The sequence below is a fragment of the Protopterus annectens genome, chromosome 9.part0 (assembly GCF_019279795.1).
Source record: "Protopterus annectens isolate FY-2018-M chromosome 9.part0, PAN1.0, whole genome shotgun sequence".
NCBI lineage: Eukaryota > Metazoa > Chordata > Ceratodontiformes > Protopteridae > Protopterus > Protopterus annectens.
In genome coordinates, this window is record NC_056743.1 from 1,609,506,271 (window position 1) to 1,609,525,213 (window position 18,943).

Genomic DNA, 18,943 nt, shown 5'->3' on the forward strand with positions numbered 1-18,943 from the left:
TAGAACAGTATGTGATGTTGAATTTCTTCATGTGTATGTATATATTATAAATATGTTCAAGTAATAAAAATTTTCTTAAAAAAAAAAAAAACAGTAATTGCAGACGCATGCACTGGGGAAATCTCTAGGGTGGGATGGACTCCTGGAGGAATTTTTGAAGAAATTCAAAACATTAATAATCTCAAAATAAGAAACTATTTAACCCAGTTCTAAAGGAAAGGGTTTTACCAAAGTCATGGAAAAAAGCTGTAATATTAGTACTGAGTTCAGGCTCCTAGGTGGCAAGATATTTCCCCTTCATTTTAAATGGTTGGAGACATATGGCTGAAGTGGCATTCAGCTGCAGATATATATGGCTGTTGCAAATTTCCTGTGGGCAAACAGAAACAGTGCAACGCCCACAGCTTCAGTAACCAAATGCACAGAGGGAAAATGTGCATGGCCCCCAAGGGAACCAAAAGACATCAGGAAGTATAACAGGCATCAGCAGCAGACATGTCAGTGGCAGTAAAAGCGCAGTGCACAATGGACAGTGCCTTTTTATTAGCACACTACTACATGTTGTACTTACATAAGCACATACTGTATGCAGAGCAAAACACTTTACTTATCCTGCCCATACACACGTTTAATGAAGCCATGGTACTCCATGCTTCTCTTTGCCCAAAGGAAATTTGTAAAAGTCATACGTTTCTGCAGCTGAATGCCACTTCAGCCATGTCTCCCCAACCAAATATATCACAGGTAAAAGTTTCACCACCTAGAAGCCTGAACCCATCAGCACTTCTTAAGAAAGGGAGGCACCCTTGTAACCCAGGATCCTATTGACAGATTTCAGTTTTGAACCATGGTTATAAAACTTTAGCTGGAATTATCCCAGAAGTGATAAAGTTGAAATCACTGTGGATTTGTAAGGGGTAGGCAGACATTTGACAACATACTTAAGACAATATAGGGCAGCAAAAAAATGAATAATTTCTAACAGGTTTGATACTGAAAAAGCTTTTGAAGTTATGACAGTAATGAGTATACAGCATGGATTTTACAACACTTTTCCAAGAAATATACAGGGACTTGAATGAAGTGATAAAAATCAAATGCTAGGATGTCAAGTGAATTTGAGCTGTCCTGCCAAACGAAGCAGGAATATCCTATGTCACCCTCATTATTTGCTATTTATACAAAACAGTTACCATAAAAAATGTGATTAGGCAAAAAGAAAAAAAAGGCACTCAGAACTAAAAGGATGAGCTTGGAGCAAGATGAACAAAATGTTAGCATTATCGCAGATGACACGATCTTGTATATTACAGACCCAGACAAGAATATACCAAAGTTATTTGACATTTTACGACAATTTTCTAGAACTGCTGGTTATAAAATAAATGAAGACAAGACTAAGGGATTGTGTGCCAACTATATGCAGCCTTGGAATTTAAGGCAAACTTTTCCAGAACTCTGGGAACATTCCGAATTTAAATATATATAGGAGTTTTGATAACCACATTCCAAGAGAAATAACTGGACTTAAATTGCAAATTGTCGATGTTTAAAACAAAAAGTAATTATGATTAGAAAATGGAAGCTGATGTCACGTCAAATGAACCAAAAAATACAGGCTAATTCTGGTCCCACTAGTACTATACCTAGCTCAATCAATCATTTTTTGTTTGACCCAGGGAAGAAATTCGGGAATACAATTAGAAAATATACAGCATCTGAGGGTGTGTGTTTGGGGGAAGGGGGCAAGAGTAAGTTGGACAGAAATGATTTTGCCTTAAGAGTTGGGTGGGTTTGTTTAGCAGTAACACATTGGCAGTAATATTTTTGGACTGCACATGCGAGTTAATTTCATACATAACATACAATTAAGGAATACACAGCAAAGTGGAAGAAAATTAAGTTAATTTAAGGGGGGGTGAAGAGATATAACATCTGGTCAGATGCAATTCTGAAGAAAGAAAAACGGTAAATGGAAATTCAAATTCAAAGCCTGGCCTATTGGACTTATAAAGCAGTATGGAGGAGCAGATGCACAAGATGCAATGCGTTGGTGGCATAGGAAAAGTAGTGGGAACAACAGCATAAACGAGATCAACATTAGATTGGTCAGAAATTTGTACCAGATCCCGATACAACCATAAGAATTATTAGAAGATGATGGAATTTACAATATTCTAAGAGAATATGACAAAAAGAGGAGTTAAAGTTCTTTGAGGAAACCAGAATTCGTCAAAATGTAGTCCAGTACATGAGAAAAAAACCTAACAGGCTAAATATAAGGTGTTACTACAGAATATTTGGTCAGTAAAAATTAGGCTGTCACAAGTGACAAGAAGATCTAAACATAATAGATATTGCACATAGTTAGGAAGCTACCCCCCCCCCCCAAAAAAAAAAAAAAAGACATTTAAGCCCAGAGAGTTTATTTGGATGGAAGTGCCTGCATATATATTTTTGCACAGATTACACTTTCCTCACATCTTCAACACCTTTTCAGGATATCTTATGTAAAGGGGGATTAGAGACATCTTTTGGGGATGTGAAAAGTTGGAGGGATACAAGGGCACCTTAGTGAACCTTATTTAGCATTTGCGAGATACAGAATGGTCAATGAGAGAGAGAGAGAGAGGCATTTTCACTCAAGTTGGGTGGACGACCCTAAATTGAACAGGTACATTGGAGTGCTAATAACATTATTACGGATTACAGCTAAGACGACTATAACCTGAAAATGGGCATCAAATCAGGAGACAGAAATAAGACATGTAAAAAATTTAACAGATGAGGTGAAAAAGATGTGAGAACGAACTCTTGCAGAAGAACCCAAATGCCAGTCATAGTAAAAAAATGGGACCACTGGAAGAGGAAAATGTCAGAGATATGCTAAAAAGGAAAAGACACAAACAGGAAAAAAACTTTAATGAAAGGAAATAATAATAAATTAAAAAGGGGTTTATTATGAGGCTGATGAACTTGGGGGTGTTATGGCAGTGTTTTTGAGAAAGTAAATTAAAATGAAAGTAATGTGTTGATTGTCTTAAATTCTGCAACACTCTCTGGGTTGAGTCTGCCGTCTGTAAATTGAGAAAATGTAAATTTAAAAATGATCAGACTAACCACCTGGAGGTAGGAGTGCAAGATGCATATGGACATCACAGTATGTAAAGAAATGTATGTTTTTATTAAAACTTGTTTGGGGGGGGGGGGCATTGTTCATAGGTTCATACTAGGCTATCTGCCCGAGGGCATTTATAAGCCTAGCCCATTGTTTTGTGGCTTACGCCACCCCTTTAGTATGGGGAACTATACCCATTATTTTGCTGTGCCTCATCCATTGGTCAAGATTTCTCTTGAACAAGGCCAGCGGTGCTCTGCCTCACATGTGAGTCTTTGGGTGATGAATCGTTTAAGTCTCCCGCCCTTGTGGCTCTGATGGATCTAGATTTTTGAGGTGAAGCATATTCATCAAATCTGGGTTTGACATGGCCTTGTATGTTAAGGTCACCTCTCTGAATAGAGCTGGAGTTCTTTCAGTCTTGAGACCCTTTATCCTTTTGGTGAGGAACTTTTGTGGCCTCTCCAGCTGCTGCAAGTGTCGGGTCAGATACATTCCGAATGGGGCATTGTACTCAATCATTGGTCTGATGAGTGATGAGTAAACTTGATCTAGATGAGAATCCTTCATGATAAGGTGGGCAATGTAGAAGGACTTCCTAACTACTTTAGCTACATGGGTGTCGAATGACAGACTACTACCAACCTGGGTCCCCAGGTCCCTGATAACTTCTTCTGTGCTCAGTGGATTGCCACCTATTTGGTAGCTAGGGGTAACCTTGTTTTTTTTGGCATTTAACGGCTCTGGCACCAGTTATCCGTTTCTGTGAGACCCTTCTGAAGGATATCTGTGTCAGATGTGGTCATCTGCAAACTTTGTCAGCCATAACCCTCCTGTGTTTGCTTGTACGGACACCACTTGTGACAGGCTTTGAGTCTGACATGGCGCCAGCAACTCTGACCCTGTGGGTTCTGTCACTCAGCCAGTTTGCAACCCATCTTGTGATGTATGGGTTAACATTTAAGCTGATGAGTTTTTCAATGATAGGGTATTGTATCGAAGGCCTTAGCCAGATCGAGGTAGGCTGTATGGACTGCCTCATCAATGGCTTTGGTGACTGTTTCAAAAGTCAACCAAGTTTAAAAGGCATGATCTGCCTTTGACAAAGCCAAACTGGGTTGGATCCAAAGTCTGCAAATTCCCTATGTCTTTATTTATGAGGTCCATTATGATCCTCTCCATGGTTTTGCAGATAAGGCTTGTCAAGCTAATGGGCGGTAATTTCCAGGGTCTGTGGAGGCACCGCCTTTGTGAAGTGGGACCACAGTTTTGATTAAACAGCTGTCCTAGCTGTGGGTTTAATTCCTCATTGGGTCCCATGGATGCTGTGTTTTGAGAGCAGTTCTCACTTGGAGATGTTTGGGGGCTGCACTCATTTGGTATAGATATCTCTCCAACCTGTCAGCCAGTATGTTGGCAATGTCTGTAGGATCAGTAATCTTCACATCATTTTGAACTAGTTCTGAGCATATCTGGGAGTTTCCTCCTAGGTTTCTAACATAGCTAAAGAAGGCCTTATGATTGTCTTTGAGTCTTTAGCTATTTTTCTCTCGAAATTTGCTTTGGATGATTTTATGAGAGCTCTTAGTTTTTTACTTATAGTGATCAAGGGTGTCTTACCTTTTAAGGATTTTGCTCTATCTTGTAGTAGCTTCCTCCTTTTGTTGTAGAGTTTGTTTATGGCTGGGGTCCACCAGACTGGACGCTTGCCTTTGGTACAAAGAGTCTTTGTTTTGCTTGGGATTGCCTTATCCATGCAGTCCTGCAGGTGCTGGTAGAAGGCGTTTGTAAGTGATTCAGCGGCTTGAGTATTGTTTTCCGCCGGCTCGGAATATCAAGTTAAGAGTGTGAAGGAAGAACAGATTCTAAAGTGGCTTAATTAGGATTTCAACTGAAAGAAACTGGTGGTGTTACTGTGGATATGCTCCTCAAGAACAGCACAATGTAAATGAACAACAACCCATTTTAATCACCTTACTTAACAACACTCTACACAATTTAAATAAGTACCAAAAACCATGCTCATATGTGCTCCTTTCATACCATAAACCACTAAAGGTGCACTTTTCAAATATAAAGTTTGATTCCTTCAGCCCTCTTTTGCTTACTGTGCGACCTTAAGCAAGTCACTTAACCACAGTGTCCTTGGACTGTGTGCCCAGTGGTCTTTCCTGTTTAACAAATGGGTATTTTTACTATCATCTTAGAATTCTGATGAATTAGGGGCTTTGTGCCAGCACACATTTCTGTGTGGGGGAAAAGTAGCATCACTTAACTGTATATAACACTACTTGCCAACTCTGTCTTCAGTTCTCTACCACAAAACAAATTTCACATGGAAATTGGCACAAATTTCTCACAGTTTTGAAAAATTAGGGGCTTCATTTCAGCATACATTTGTGAAAACATGAAATGTGACAAACAGTCTTTGCCAAACCTGCTTTCATGGGGAAATAGGCAGCATTTTCTTATTAAGCTGACACAATGAAATGATTCATTTTAACAAAATGCACATTTCATGCCTGAATATGAAACCAAAATCAGGTAATCCATGACAGGAATGTGGGGAACTTCTTATCTCATTTACTTATACATTTTACTTGCACTGGCTCACTCCTCTATAACCCATGTTGTACTTTTCCTCATAACATTTCTCTCCCACACAAAAACACATCGAAACCAATAAATTCTCTATTACAATATTATTACCTTCACTGAAACTATCCACTCCCACATCATCAACCACTCTCACTCCCCATCACCACAGCACACTAAAGACCTTGTTATACATTCCTCCTACCCTCAGTTTACTCCCACATATTTGTAAAACCTGTGCTATGTCCAATGGTCATAGAAAACCCAAACATTTATACTACCTCTTTTCATTACATTCCTATTCTTTCCAACACACAATATTGAAACTGATCCAGGCTCTCTCTCCCCCCTCCCAACAAACCCACCAAACAGCGTAATGCCACAAAGTTCTACCTCCACTTAATAATGCAGGAACCATCAACAACAAAATTAGGGCAATCAGATGCCTTCCTCACCTCCCAAACCCAGGTGTACTGGCGATAACAGAATACTGGATTTAATGAAGAAAAAAAAAGTAGTAGCACAATGTCCTTGCACAAGCCAACGCTAGAAATAGCTATCCATTATCAAACAACAAAAAAGACATTCTTCTGATCATATTTTTAAGAAAGCCAGAGCAAATGTATATCACTACAACTTAGCCCATTCAACAAATACAATTTACAATTCCTTACAAAATTAATTATAAATTATTAACTATATTCCTGAAAAACAAATCCACCACCATCCTAGGGGGCTTCCAACTTAAATCTCCTCAGCCCTCTCGGCTACAAAGTGAATGAATTCCTTGCAGATCTAAGTTTTATATGGACCATCAAAAAACATTAGACCCAAGGTCAATAACTTCTTTGACCCCCTTTAAAAAATAATAAACACCAACATAACTCACTCTACCACAAATTCCTATTCCTCTGCCCCTTGTAACAAAGTCCTATCCCCTTAGTCATCATGGTATCAGAATTTAAAATGCTGCCTAGCACAGTAACATTTTGCCTAAAAAACAAACTTTGACTGGTCTCCAATTCTGCCCTGCAGCAAATGAAGCAGCAGACAAGATTTGAACCATTCTACTAAAACTACAGCACAAGTACTCTCCCCTTGCCAGTATACTTAAACCCAAAACAAAACATCTGGCTCACTCCAAAACTACACATTAAACTAAGAGATGCGGCTTGTTCCTATTGGAAAAACTCGAAACTCCATACAAATGAGACCAGAGTCATACATTTCCATGAAAAAACTAAAAAAAGGTGTCAGGCAACATAAAACTCCCTCTGTTAAACCAAATATATGGTCCAAAATAATTTTGGCAACAGGTAAATCTTGCCTTCAGGTGGCACTGGAAATACAGAAGTCACCCACCTAGCCATATCCCTACCAAAAATGGACACCTTTTGAGGGAAGACCTCATGATGGAATTCATCTATTTCGCCCAACTAAACATTACTATCCCACTCAACCCCTAATTTTGCCAAAACACATCTCCAAATAATTCTCCAGTCCCACCAGCCTGTACTCCCCCTTTTATCTTCACCACATAAAAAGAAAAGATACTGAAAAATGACTAGGATTGAGAACCTGAATCTTTACAAAGGGCACCTAGAAAACCCTGTCTACCACACCACTAACTTGGCCAGTACATAAAACATCATGCCTCCAACATGCAAATCAGCAGTGGTAAAACCTCTACCCCAACAGCAGCATTCGACTTCGGGCCAATACCAATCTTACCATCACTTGGTCACTTAATAAAATATTCTACAACAGTTCATTCTCATCCAAGTCTCTGTTTATACAAACAATACAGATATTTCTCCGCTCATCAACGTGGCTTTTAGTCATGTAGCAATATGAGGACAGCTATTTAAACCTTTACAGATAGCATTCTACTAAACATGGATAATGATAAAAAACCAGGACAGTGCCTGTTGACCTTATTAAAGCGTGTGACTTAGTAAACCATAACGTAGTATCAAGCACCTTCTTCCAAACAAACATAAGTAAAAAAGCAGCAGGTGGTTTCAACCATCTTCCAACATATAGACACCTAAACGTTAAGAGTGGCTCCCCCTTTCACACTTTGCACTCACCCAAAAAAAAAAAAAATAGAACCATAACAGATAGTATTACCTCCCTCCCTGTTGTTTTCCATATTCATCAGTAGCCTCTTCTCTGACCTTCCTTTCATTCTAATACTCTGACATGTAGAAAACATGGTCATATATAAATCTGACTTCTCAACTAAGAGAGACTACTAGAAAAAGTCAGAGACCACCTAAACTCTTTGGTTACACAAAATCAACTCCTTCTAAATACATACTTCACTTTTAGAACATTTGAAAAACCTTGAAAAATTACTAGCGATTGACAAATTCATACAAATCCATCTTTACCCACTGAAACTGTTAACAGCAATCTAGTACTTGGGTCTCTGGCAAGATCAAAGATTAAACACCACCACACTGAAATGACAAGAAGAAAGATCAACAAACTGGGCAAAAAAAAATATCTAATTTCCTGCCCTCAAAATACTGAGCTAAGGTTTATGCCCCAGTTAAAATACGCCCTACCCTTTACTGCAGCAACTTCTCAGAACAAGCTTACATCTATTTTTTTTTTGTTGAGGTTTCAAAAAAATTCACTTATAGCAACATCAACCTAGAAGTTGCCATGGTAGGTAGCTTCATAAAAGAAGTCTATGTCCACTTAGATAAAAGTAAAGAAATGGCAGTCACAACTAGATATAAATATAATGGGAAACTTAAAAACACACCATCCTAATGTTCCATCCACGTAAATAAACTCTACAATAAAAGAAAAAAAAAACTTACGGTATAGAGCAAATCAGAGGGCCCTCCTGTCATGGATAACATAAGAAAATTGTCTAAAACCTTGAAAAATACTATTAGGTCTTCTAAAGCAGACCATGAACTTAAGTTAGCATCTGTTGCTACAGACATCTACAAATCCTTCTTTAGCTACATTAAGCCAATACAATGCTGGGAACTTATTCATTATGGCATCACCTACTCTTGTTCAACAGACATTGTCAATATTCTACCAAATAAATTCAGTGTGAATTTTACCCCGGGACAATTATCAAAAGCCCACATATTCTTGAATCTTGCAGAGCCCTATAATCACTTAAAAACATGTACTGGAGGTGCTCTCCATAGTTCCTCCATAGGACCTGACAATATAGCTGGCAATCTGTCAGTTAATAAATAGTACAAAACAAGCCCTGGAAGACCAATTCCTTAAACTATTTAACCTAAGTTTAGTCACTGATTTTGTCTCTGATGTTTGGCACACAGCACTTGTGATGCAGTTCCACAAGGGCGGCCCCATCACTGACCCAAGAAATGATCCAACTGGACTGTTTTGCAAAATCATGGAACATATTACAACAGCTATGATATTAAAGCAATCTTATCAGGTTAGACCTACAGGAGTCAGACTTTGTCAAAGGATGATCTTATCTAATGAAACTGGTTAACTTCTTCAAAAGGGTTTTAAAAAAAAAGGGCTGATGGCAATACTCATGCTGTTCACACAGTGTACTCGACCTGAAAGGGTCATATGACACCATTGTAGGTAAGATTAATGCATTACAAATAGAGCCCAATGAAGTAAGATGGATAGCCAACTAGCTAAAAGACAGACACCACACAGTGCAGTAGCAAGTAAGAAGGTGGCCTGTGGTGTCCCGCAGGGATCAGCACTGGGAACTCTTTCCCTTGGCATTTATTTCACAACCATGAACCATGTCTGCAGATGACTGTAAACTGGGAGTCATTGTTGAGTCCTCCTCTGACCCCCAAGCCCTTCAACAAGAAAGTGTTTGAGAAATGGGCTCACATGAAATGCTAAAAAGTGCAATACTGTCACATTTGGTTAAGAAACCTTCCCCCTGGCATACAAACATAGACAATACCCTACTCCAAAATGAAAATGTTGGTAAAGACCTTGGTACATAGGTTGATAATTCTCTCTCCTTTGATAAGCACATAAAAGCAATGTCAGAAAGTCCTTCTACTTAGAGCAATTAATTACCAAAAGAATACCATCCAGACCTATTATAATGGTCATTGTCCCCTTATATTCTGCAAAGACCAAGTCACTTGTTGAATTCAGTGCTCCTTTTAAGATGTACTTCCCTAGAAATATCAAACAACTATAAAGATCCTAAAACTTCTCAAGTAAGATAATCACTGGCTTAAAACCCAAGCTATCAGAAAAGACTAGAAGCACTGCCCTTTATTCAATCTCTACAGACTTCTGAGAGCGCTATGCCTTGCCTTCTGTGCCATTAGAGACCAGAAGTCCTGGATCTCTTGCATCTCCACAAATACCAAACACAGGGTTCTAAATTTTCATCAGCAAATAAATCTGTGTCTTGCCCAACAGACTCCAGCTGTAAAACAAGCACTGGGACACATTTAGCTTCCTACATATGGGAGCTGAATGACTGGATGGGCATATGGGCATTCACAAATTCAAACTTGCCCCCAAAAAAAAACAGAAGGACAGTCTAAGGGTAGATAGACACTGGTAAGGAGTAAATGGCCACAAGACTCAAGTGCCTTGTCATAGCTCTCAACAAACCAGGGACAAATCCAGAAAAAAAAATCAAGGACAATCAGGGGCACAAACTTCAGACACTGATAGAGTAAGAATATGTACATTTTCTGAAATAAAAAAAGATTATAGCTGTAATTATCATCATTATTTAAGTGCAATTCGCCACTTTTTTCTACAAAAGTCACTAGTATTAGGAGGGATAACGACAGACAGAGTAACAAGGACGGTTGAAAAATAGCGTCTATTTCCCACGATTTCTCTAACTCTTAACACCTAGGTTACACCATTTATTAATGTCTACACACGTTGTGAGATACGGTCCTTATAGAGTTTGCATTCCCAGTCATACACGGTTCCATTTATCCTCCAAATATTGACTTGTGATACTTATCTTTTTACTTAGTTTGACTCCGGGGATGAGCCTGGAAATGGTCCAATGGGATCAGTGATGCACCTACCCTTACAAAATACAAATGCATAAACTTTATTTCTCTCTAAAACGTGATGTCACGTTGAGAAAGTGAAGGTAATAAACAATCGGTAGCATTAGCTCTCTAAAAACTAGCGACAGCAACAAAACAACGTTTACACCTCTACGACCTTTGCTGTCAACTATACTTTACCATACACGCCCACCCACCAAAAAAAAAAAAAAAAAAAAAAAAAAAAAAAAAAGTGGCAAGCAGAGCAAACCAGAAACAGCAATTACAACAATAACAGCAGAAAATACACAGCATAATCATTACCTCTCTCCTTCCTATCTGGGAACCCCACCTTGGGATCAAAGGTCGGCAAATTTAGGGGGTCCGGTTCACATTGTGGGTCTGTTATATATCGCCGGACCAAATGTGCCCCCATTCTAATTGCGTGTTGTTTATCACTATACTTTTGCTTAACAAAAAGTATTCACTTCTTAAGAGTAACAAAACAGCATACAACAAAACCTGTAAAATCAACGTGCTAAGCTAGCGGTGACACTAGGACATACCGACGTCCAATCGTCACGTAACTTAGACGTGCTGACGTTTTCAGGTCACGCAGTTAAAATCTTTGACGGTATATTAGAGAGCTTATTTTTTCTTGTTAATTTTTGGTAGTTGTACACGGCTGCATTTACAGTAATTCGATGTGTATTTGTTGCGTTTATTTTTGGTTGTTTAGTTTTAAGAAATTGCTGCGAGTTCTCCGTTCTTTTTTTTGTCTGCTGTCTTGCATGGTTTTACTACAAATACGCACTCCGCTGCATACCTCTCGGCTGTCCATATTTTTGCCTCATATTTTAGCTTGTTCCTCATAGTGCGGGTTTTCTGACAAGTCACCGAGTACCGAAGTTACTAAATAACGATACTCATTTCAGTTTCAGACTCTATTCTTCAGAAAAAAAATGCATGTTAACATAAAACCTGTTATTCTGGCAAAGGTTTAAGTTTATAAGAACAATATTTTATCTGTCCCTATTTATGACCCCCAATTTACTTTAAGCTTTGTCCAGATTTCTTGCGCTAACAGGTTTAGAGGTGAGGCGGACTGTGCTGCTAATAAAGATGCGATTTAGAACATATCTGAAAGAAGTGCAGGTTAGCTTTTTTTTTGCACCACTGTGGTTATTGATTGCCGAATGCGCAGTGTGAAATATGCAGTCATCAGAAGGTATAGTTATGTAAAAATCTTACCATGACAGTAGATGTAATTCTCTTCACTGTTGCAGTATTCATTAGAGAAGAGGCACGTACCCGTGGGGCAGCCAAAGCCTATGAGAGATTTGGTTTGCGTCATATAACATTAGGGTTGCCATGTTTTCATTTGCCCAAAGTGGGATTTTTTTGTAGAAACATGAGATCTGATATTGTTAATCCTCGTTCATTCCTTGCATATGGGAATCGGTTCCGACCTTGGAACCGAGCCGGCCATTTTCCAAGCTCGCATCAGCAACAAACTCCCGAGCTAAATTCTTACCCATAATCCCCCTCTCCCTGTTACCTCAGATTTCGTTTGCCGCATTGCCATTCGGTCATGTCAAGCTGCTTCTCTTGAGCTAAGTATAGATATTTGTTGTCAGACTAGTCATATATATAACTTTTTCTGTCAGAAAAATTTCTATTTTGTTGTCTCTTACCCTATCACATTTAGCGACCATGTTTTCTTGAGTTTTCGTCTCTTTACTCTACACCTTTTACTGCGAGGTATTTCTCCCTTACCATCGTTGGTAATCTTCCTTTCTTCATTCCTTCAGGTATTCTTTTGTACCATTGCTGGTACCCTTTCTGCTGTTCCCTTTTCCTATCATGGCAGATAAGAAAGGTAGTCCATGATTTAAAAGGTGTTCTGACTGGGGACACAAATTACCTACATCAGATGCACACTCTTTGTGCGTTTATTGCTTGGGGGTGTCCCACTTATCTGTTGACCCGCCCTGTGCTATTTGTAAAAATTTTTCTAACAGAACCTTGTTAGAAAGGAAAACTAAGTTGTTGCTGAAGGGACTTCTCAAATCACCCTTTTCAGAGGCTATTTCTGGGTCAGAGGCTTCAACTCCTCCTAGAGCCCATAAGAAAAATTTGGATGATCCTACTAAGGCCAAGTCTTTGCCTTCATCCCCAGCTGGGGACTCCCGCCAACCAAGACCTAAAAAGTTTCTTCTCCAGAGTTCACTCAGTCAGCCCCAGTGCTTTCGGTGTCTAGACCTTCGGCACCATCAGTGATCTCGGCTCCGTCTTCTCCTGTAGCCTTTACTATATCAGCACTGAGGGGCTCCTCTGTTCAGATTATTACGACTACTGCATCGGCACCGACCATTCAGTTGTCGCAGACCTTGACCACGTCGGCTCCGACATCTTACTCGGAACCAACTCCTCAATTATTGGCTCCAATTTTGTCAGTTTCAGCTTTGGTACTGGCAACCACTTTGGCACCAATCCTTGGGTCAGTGCAGACTGTGACCTTGGCACCAATGATTACCTCGGTGCAGACACCCATAGTCCAGTCTCTTGGCACCATTATTCTCGGTGCGGACTGGTGAGGTGGGCACCGAGCTGGTCTCTTCTGTGGACAGACCTGTTTCTCCCTCAGTCTCCGTGAGGTCCACTAGAAGCCTTTCCAAACATGACATGTTGCGTCTTGCGGATCAAGTGCTTCTGGCCAGAGGTATCCCACCCCCCAGGACCTATCCTTCCTTGGGATGTGATCACCCATCTCCAAAGACCCCTTCTTATTCTCCTCCTTCATTGCCTTTGAAGTCCATTGATATAGCACAGTCTTCCCCCTCTGCAGTTCCCTTTATGGATCTCACTAAGGAACCGCAGTTGCCTTCGTGGCAGGAGAGTTTTGCTATGACCCAGAATGACAGTTGTGACACGTGTAATTTGCTGTTCCACAGCCATCTGGGGACTCCGAGTCGGCAGGCTGAGCCACTTAGGGGAGGGGTGACCCCTGTCCTGGACACTCACCCCCTCTTCAGGTGGACCAGCCTTTCAACTGATGGAAAAGGCTATGGCTTCTGCTGGCGATACTGTGCTGTCTATCCCCCCGCCCTCCTCTGGTACACTGTTTTCACAAGTCGCATATAGCGGACACGGATGCAAGGGCTTCAGGACGTATTCCCACAGGAAACCCCTTTTCCGCTGTCTTCCCCAGCTTCTCCCTCTGAGGAAGTCCACCGGAAAAGTTTGTGTAAGAGAAAGCACATGGACTCCACAGAGGAGTCCCTCACTGAAGACACAGACTTTGATGAGGGGGAAGGATCCCCGTGGTCACCCTCTGAGGTATCCTTTGGTGATATCCTCGAAATCCTTAAATAGAGAGGTGACTGGCAGCCCTCTAATCTGACTTCTGAGGAATCTGTGTTCTTGCAGGCCTTTTGCACCTGGCCCCCTACCTCCTGGGTTACTCCACCTACCGATGAACTTGTCCAGCTCATCGTGCAGTGTGCGTGAAAGGCTCCTGACACTGTCGAGGATATTCCCCGGAGGCCAGATAAGATTTTGTCCCCTCCTGTTACGGATCTCCATTGGTCTAAAGGTCTTCCTGTGGATGCTCTGATGGTGGCAGCCACAACAAAAAAGGATTTGGTGGAAGAAGAAAGCCAGACTGTCCATCTGCCTGAGTCCCGGGCCCTGGACAGGATAGGGAAGCGCACCTTTGCATCAGTGACCTTTACTATCCGGTCACTGAATTATATGGCATACTTTACCAGGCTTCAAAGGGATCTGATTTCCGAGCTCTCTGAAACCTTGACTGGTGCCGTGTCTGATGAGGTCTGTAACAAAGTGGCCTCTCAGCTGGCCACCATTGAGTCAATATCTAACTCCTCTATGCAACTGATATCTCATGCATCAGAATGAGCAGCTAGAGCGGCAGGTTCAGCTGTGGTCTTGAGACGACAAGCCTGGATGCGCCTGTGCAATTTCGCGGAACCCTTTAAGGCTTCCTTTCTTAATGCTCCCATTGAGGCCCCTTCGTTGTTTGGACCCAAAGTTAAAAGCACACTGGCCAGATGTGAACAGGACGGTAAGACCCTTTCTGCCGTAGGTGTCCGTTATTCTTCCCCTCAACGTGCTTTATCCTGAAACCAAAAGAGTGGGAAGATATGGTTCAAGAAATCTCAGGGTCCTTTCCGTGACACACAGGCCGAGTTCTCCCCTAGAGGCAATCCTACCAGCGCTCCTGAAGAGCGGCCCAACTCCTTTCTTCTGGAGGTGGTTGGGGGTCGTTTCTCCTTGTACCCTTCTACCTGGCTACCCATCACCACCGATTCTTGGGTACAAAGGATTATAACCAGAGGTTATCATATCCCCTTCGATCTTTGTCCTGTCCCTTCAAAAAACCTTCCCAAAGTTCCACCCAGTCAAAGGGAAGATGCAGCACTAGAGATAGAAAAGCTGCTAAGAAAGAGATTCATCCAAATAGTCCCTCCAGACCAGATAGGATCAAGTGTCTACTCAAGACTATTTTTGTTGCCAAAGAAAACCGGTGACTGGAGACCAATTTTGGATCTCAGTGTATTGAACAAGTTTGTGAGAGTACAAAAATTCCGGATGGTCACAATACAGTCTATCCTCCCACTTTTGGAAAAAGACGATTGGATGTGCTTGGTAGATCTTCAAGATACGTACTACCACATAAAAGTGGACAGGCCATCAAGAAGATTTCTGTGCTTCCGTGTGGGAGCCAGTCACTACCAGTTCAGAGTACTGCCCTTCGGACTCTCTACAGCCCCCAGAGTATTCACAAAGTGCATGGCAGTCGTCACAGCTCACTTGCGACTACAAGGATTACAGGTGTTTCCATACCTAGATGACTGGCTCATTTCCGCCCCCACCAGACATATACTGGAAGAAGCCCTGGCATACTCTCTCCTCGCTGCACAAAGGATAGGCGTAACCATAAACTGGAAAAAATCCAGTCTCACCCCATCTCAGTCCACAGAATTCATAGGGGTTACCTTGGATACAAAGAACTGCAGAGCTGCCATTCCAGAGCACAGAATTCTAAGGATAAAGCAACAACTGATTCCAATCCTTTCAAGGGAGAAATCCACAGCTCACTCTGTCCTACAGCTGTTGGGTTCCATGGCAGCCTCTGTCATCATTGTCCCCCTGGCCAGGTTTCATATGAGGCTTCTACAGTGGCTACTGCTCACCCAATGGTATCCTTTTCAGCATCCTCTTTCAGCCAAGATTCGAGTAACCCACAGGTGCAAACAGGATTTAAATTGATGGATGACACACAATCCGTCACAATGGTCTCGCCCCTTCTCCGGCAACCCAAGGCCACAGTAACCGCGGACGCCTCCCTGATCGGGTGGGGGGGCTATGTCAGTGACAGACAGTCCAAGGCACTTGGTTCGAATTGGATGCCCAACTGCACATAAATGTTCTAGAGTTGAGGGCGGTGCTTCTGGCATTGCAAGCATTCCATCCCCTGCTACCATCTGGGACAATTGCAATTCAATCAGACAACATGGCGGTGGTCTGGTACATCAACAAACAAGGTGGAACCAAATCTTACCCCCTTTGTCGAGAGGCCATGAGGATATGGCAATGGGTGATGGCTACCAACTGTTTTCTTCTAGCAATGCACATTCTCGGGAGTTCCAACGTGATAGCAGACAGACTCAGCAGGTGCATTCTACAACCTCATGAGTGGTCCCTGAATCCCTTGATAGTGGCGGAGGTCTTCCACCACTGGGGCTGTCCTTGCTGCGACCTCTTTGCATTCCCGACCAACTACAAATGCAGCAACTAGTTCGCCCCAATTCCCCCTACGGGACAGTCGCCCAGGGATGCTCTAGTTCATGATTGGCCCTTGGGTCTTCTTTATGCATTCCCACCTTTTCTCCTCATTCCCCAGTTTCTGAAGAAAGCCCGTCGGTTGAAGAGCAAGGTGATCCTCATAGCACCATATTGGACTCATCAGATTTGGTTCCCCTTCCTTTGGCCTCACCTACTAGATCGACCATGGATTCTCCATCCAACCCTGGAGTTGATCTCACATCCGCAGAACCTGATTCATCCCAACTTGAACAGCCTGAAGCTCACAGCTTGGCTACTCTAATTCCCTTGATTGCCAGGCAGAATCATCTTTATTTACCAGTGTGTGATATTCTCATTGCATCTCATAAGTCTTCCACTAGAATTACTTATCTAAGCAGGTGGAAAAGATACCCTTTGGCAAAAACAATGTGCCCACAAATTACCACATAGGCGGAAACCCATTAAGTACAGAGAAAGTTATTAGGGACCTGGGGACCCAAGTTGATAGCAATCTCTCCTTTGAAAACCACATTGCCAAAGTGGTTAGAAAGACCTTCTACATAGCCCACCTCATCACGAAGGGTTTCACATCTAGATCAAGAGAGGTAATTGTCCCCTTTATTCATCCCTCATCAGGCCCATCATAGAATACAATGCCCCTTTTGGGATGTACCTTACCCGACACCTGCAGCAATTAGAAAGACCCCAAAAGTATCTCACCAAGAGGATCAAGGGTCTCAAACAGATGCCATATGCTGCTCGGTTAAAAAAACTCCAGCTCTACTCAGTTGCATACCGCCTACTTCGAGGCGATCTATGCCTGACATACAAAGTGATCTATGCCTGACATACAAAGCTATGTCAAATCCAGAATTAATGGACATGCTCCACCTCAGTAAATCTAAATCCCTTAGAGCCACACGCTCGAGGGACTTGAACCTCAGCACAGAAATAAATAGAACTTGCTGGAGGGACAGGTTCATAACCCAGAGGCTCCCTTTGCTCTGGAATAGAATTCCAGTTCATGTGAGGCAGAGCACTTCACTGAATCTCTTCAAGAAGAATCTCGATAGGTGGATGGGGGATCGTAGGTTTGTCCCAGGGATTACTCCTGTGTCACTATTAGACAGAGGCACAGTAAACTAAACCTTAAAAAGGGCACAGTATACTCAAATCAAGGGGTGGCGTAAGCCATACAGAATCGGGCTAGGCTTATAATTTCCTCAGGGCAGATAGCCTAGTATGAACCTATGAAAGAAAAACAAGTAGATCACTTCTCAGCACCAGTGTCGATAATACTAGAGTATCTGGCCAACCTTTTTCAGTCAGGTCTGTCGGCCTCTAACATTATAGTTCATTTGGCTGCAATATCTAATTTCCATGAGGGTGTCTAAGACTCCTCCCTTATGTCACACAAATTGTGCAAGACCTTCATAAATGGTGTGAATCACCTGAAGCCATATTTTAGAGAACCTATTCAACCATGGGATCTATCATACAAGCTCTGACAATGCCACCCTTCGAACCAGCTTCTTCTTGCGACGTCAAATATTTGTCATGGAAAACCTTGTTTTTGGTCACCATTACTTCTGCCAGACGTGTCTCTGAGCTTCAACCTTTATGCATCAAGAGTCCATACTTGATTTTTCATAGAGATAGAGTGTCTTTGAGAACTAATCCTTCATTTCTGCCAAAAGTGATCTCTGAAATGTCCATTAATCAAACCATTGAATTGCCAGTTTTCTTTCCCAATCATTCAAACAGAGGAGAGTATTGCCTACATATCCTAGGTATTCACAGGCAAATCCATTTTTACTTAAACAGGACTAGGTCCTCTCGTAAATCTGGCCAGTTATTTTTGGCCTATTCTGGACCTAGATTAGGATCTGCTGTTGCTAAGGTCACATTAGCTAGATGGTTGAAAGAATGTGTGACCTTCATTTATACACAACGTAAGATTCCGTTGCCTACTACCATGAAGGCTTATTCGACAAGGTCAATGGCAACTTCTGCTGCCTTCCATGCCGGAGCTTCTTTACATGACATCTGTGCAGCTGCAACTTGGGCTACGCCTCATACCTTCATCAATCATTACAAACTGGATTTGGCCTCCAGGGGAAGAGCATCTTTTGGTTCTATGGTGCTCAGGAATGTCCTTCCATGAGAGCCTCCCAGGAATAGAGGTAGCTGGGGACTCTGTCCCATACGTAATGAATGAACGAGGATTAATAATATCAGATAAAGAAGTTATGTCTTACCATAACATTCCATCTGTATTGTTGATATTCGTTCAGTCATTACGACCCTCCCTCCTTCCCCCTCCTGTGACTTCTAGTGGATCTCACCATCCGGTTCTGTTAGGTCATTTGACCAGAGGTAGCCTCTACCTTCTTTTGAC

General features: G+C 41.8%; 1 protein-coding gene across 1 annotated transcript in view; it reads right to left on the bottom strand.

Moving 5' to 3' along the window:
* The window catches only part of NDUFB7 (NADH:ubiquinone oxidoreductase subunit B7), a 194,294-nt gene extending 182,983 nt beyond the window's left edge, over nucleotides 1–11,311 (bottom strand). The window contains exon 1 of the mRNA XM_044084550.1: nucleotides 11,041–11,311. Coding sequence (XP_043940485.1) covers nucleotides 11,041–11,152 — 112 coding nt within the window. The 5' untranslated portion in view covers nucleotides 11,153–11,311. The remainder of the gene's footprint in view (nucleotides 1–11,040) is intronic.
* Nucleotides 11,312–18,943: the final 7,632 nt, after the last annotated feature.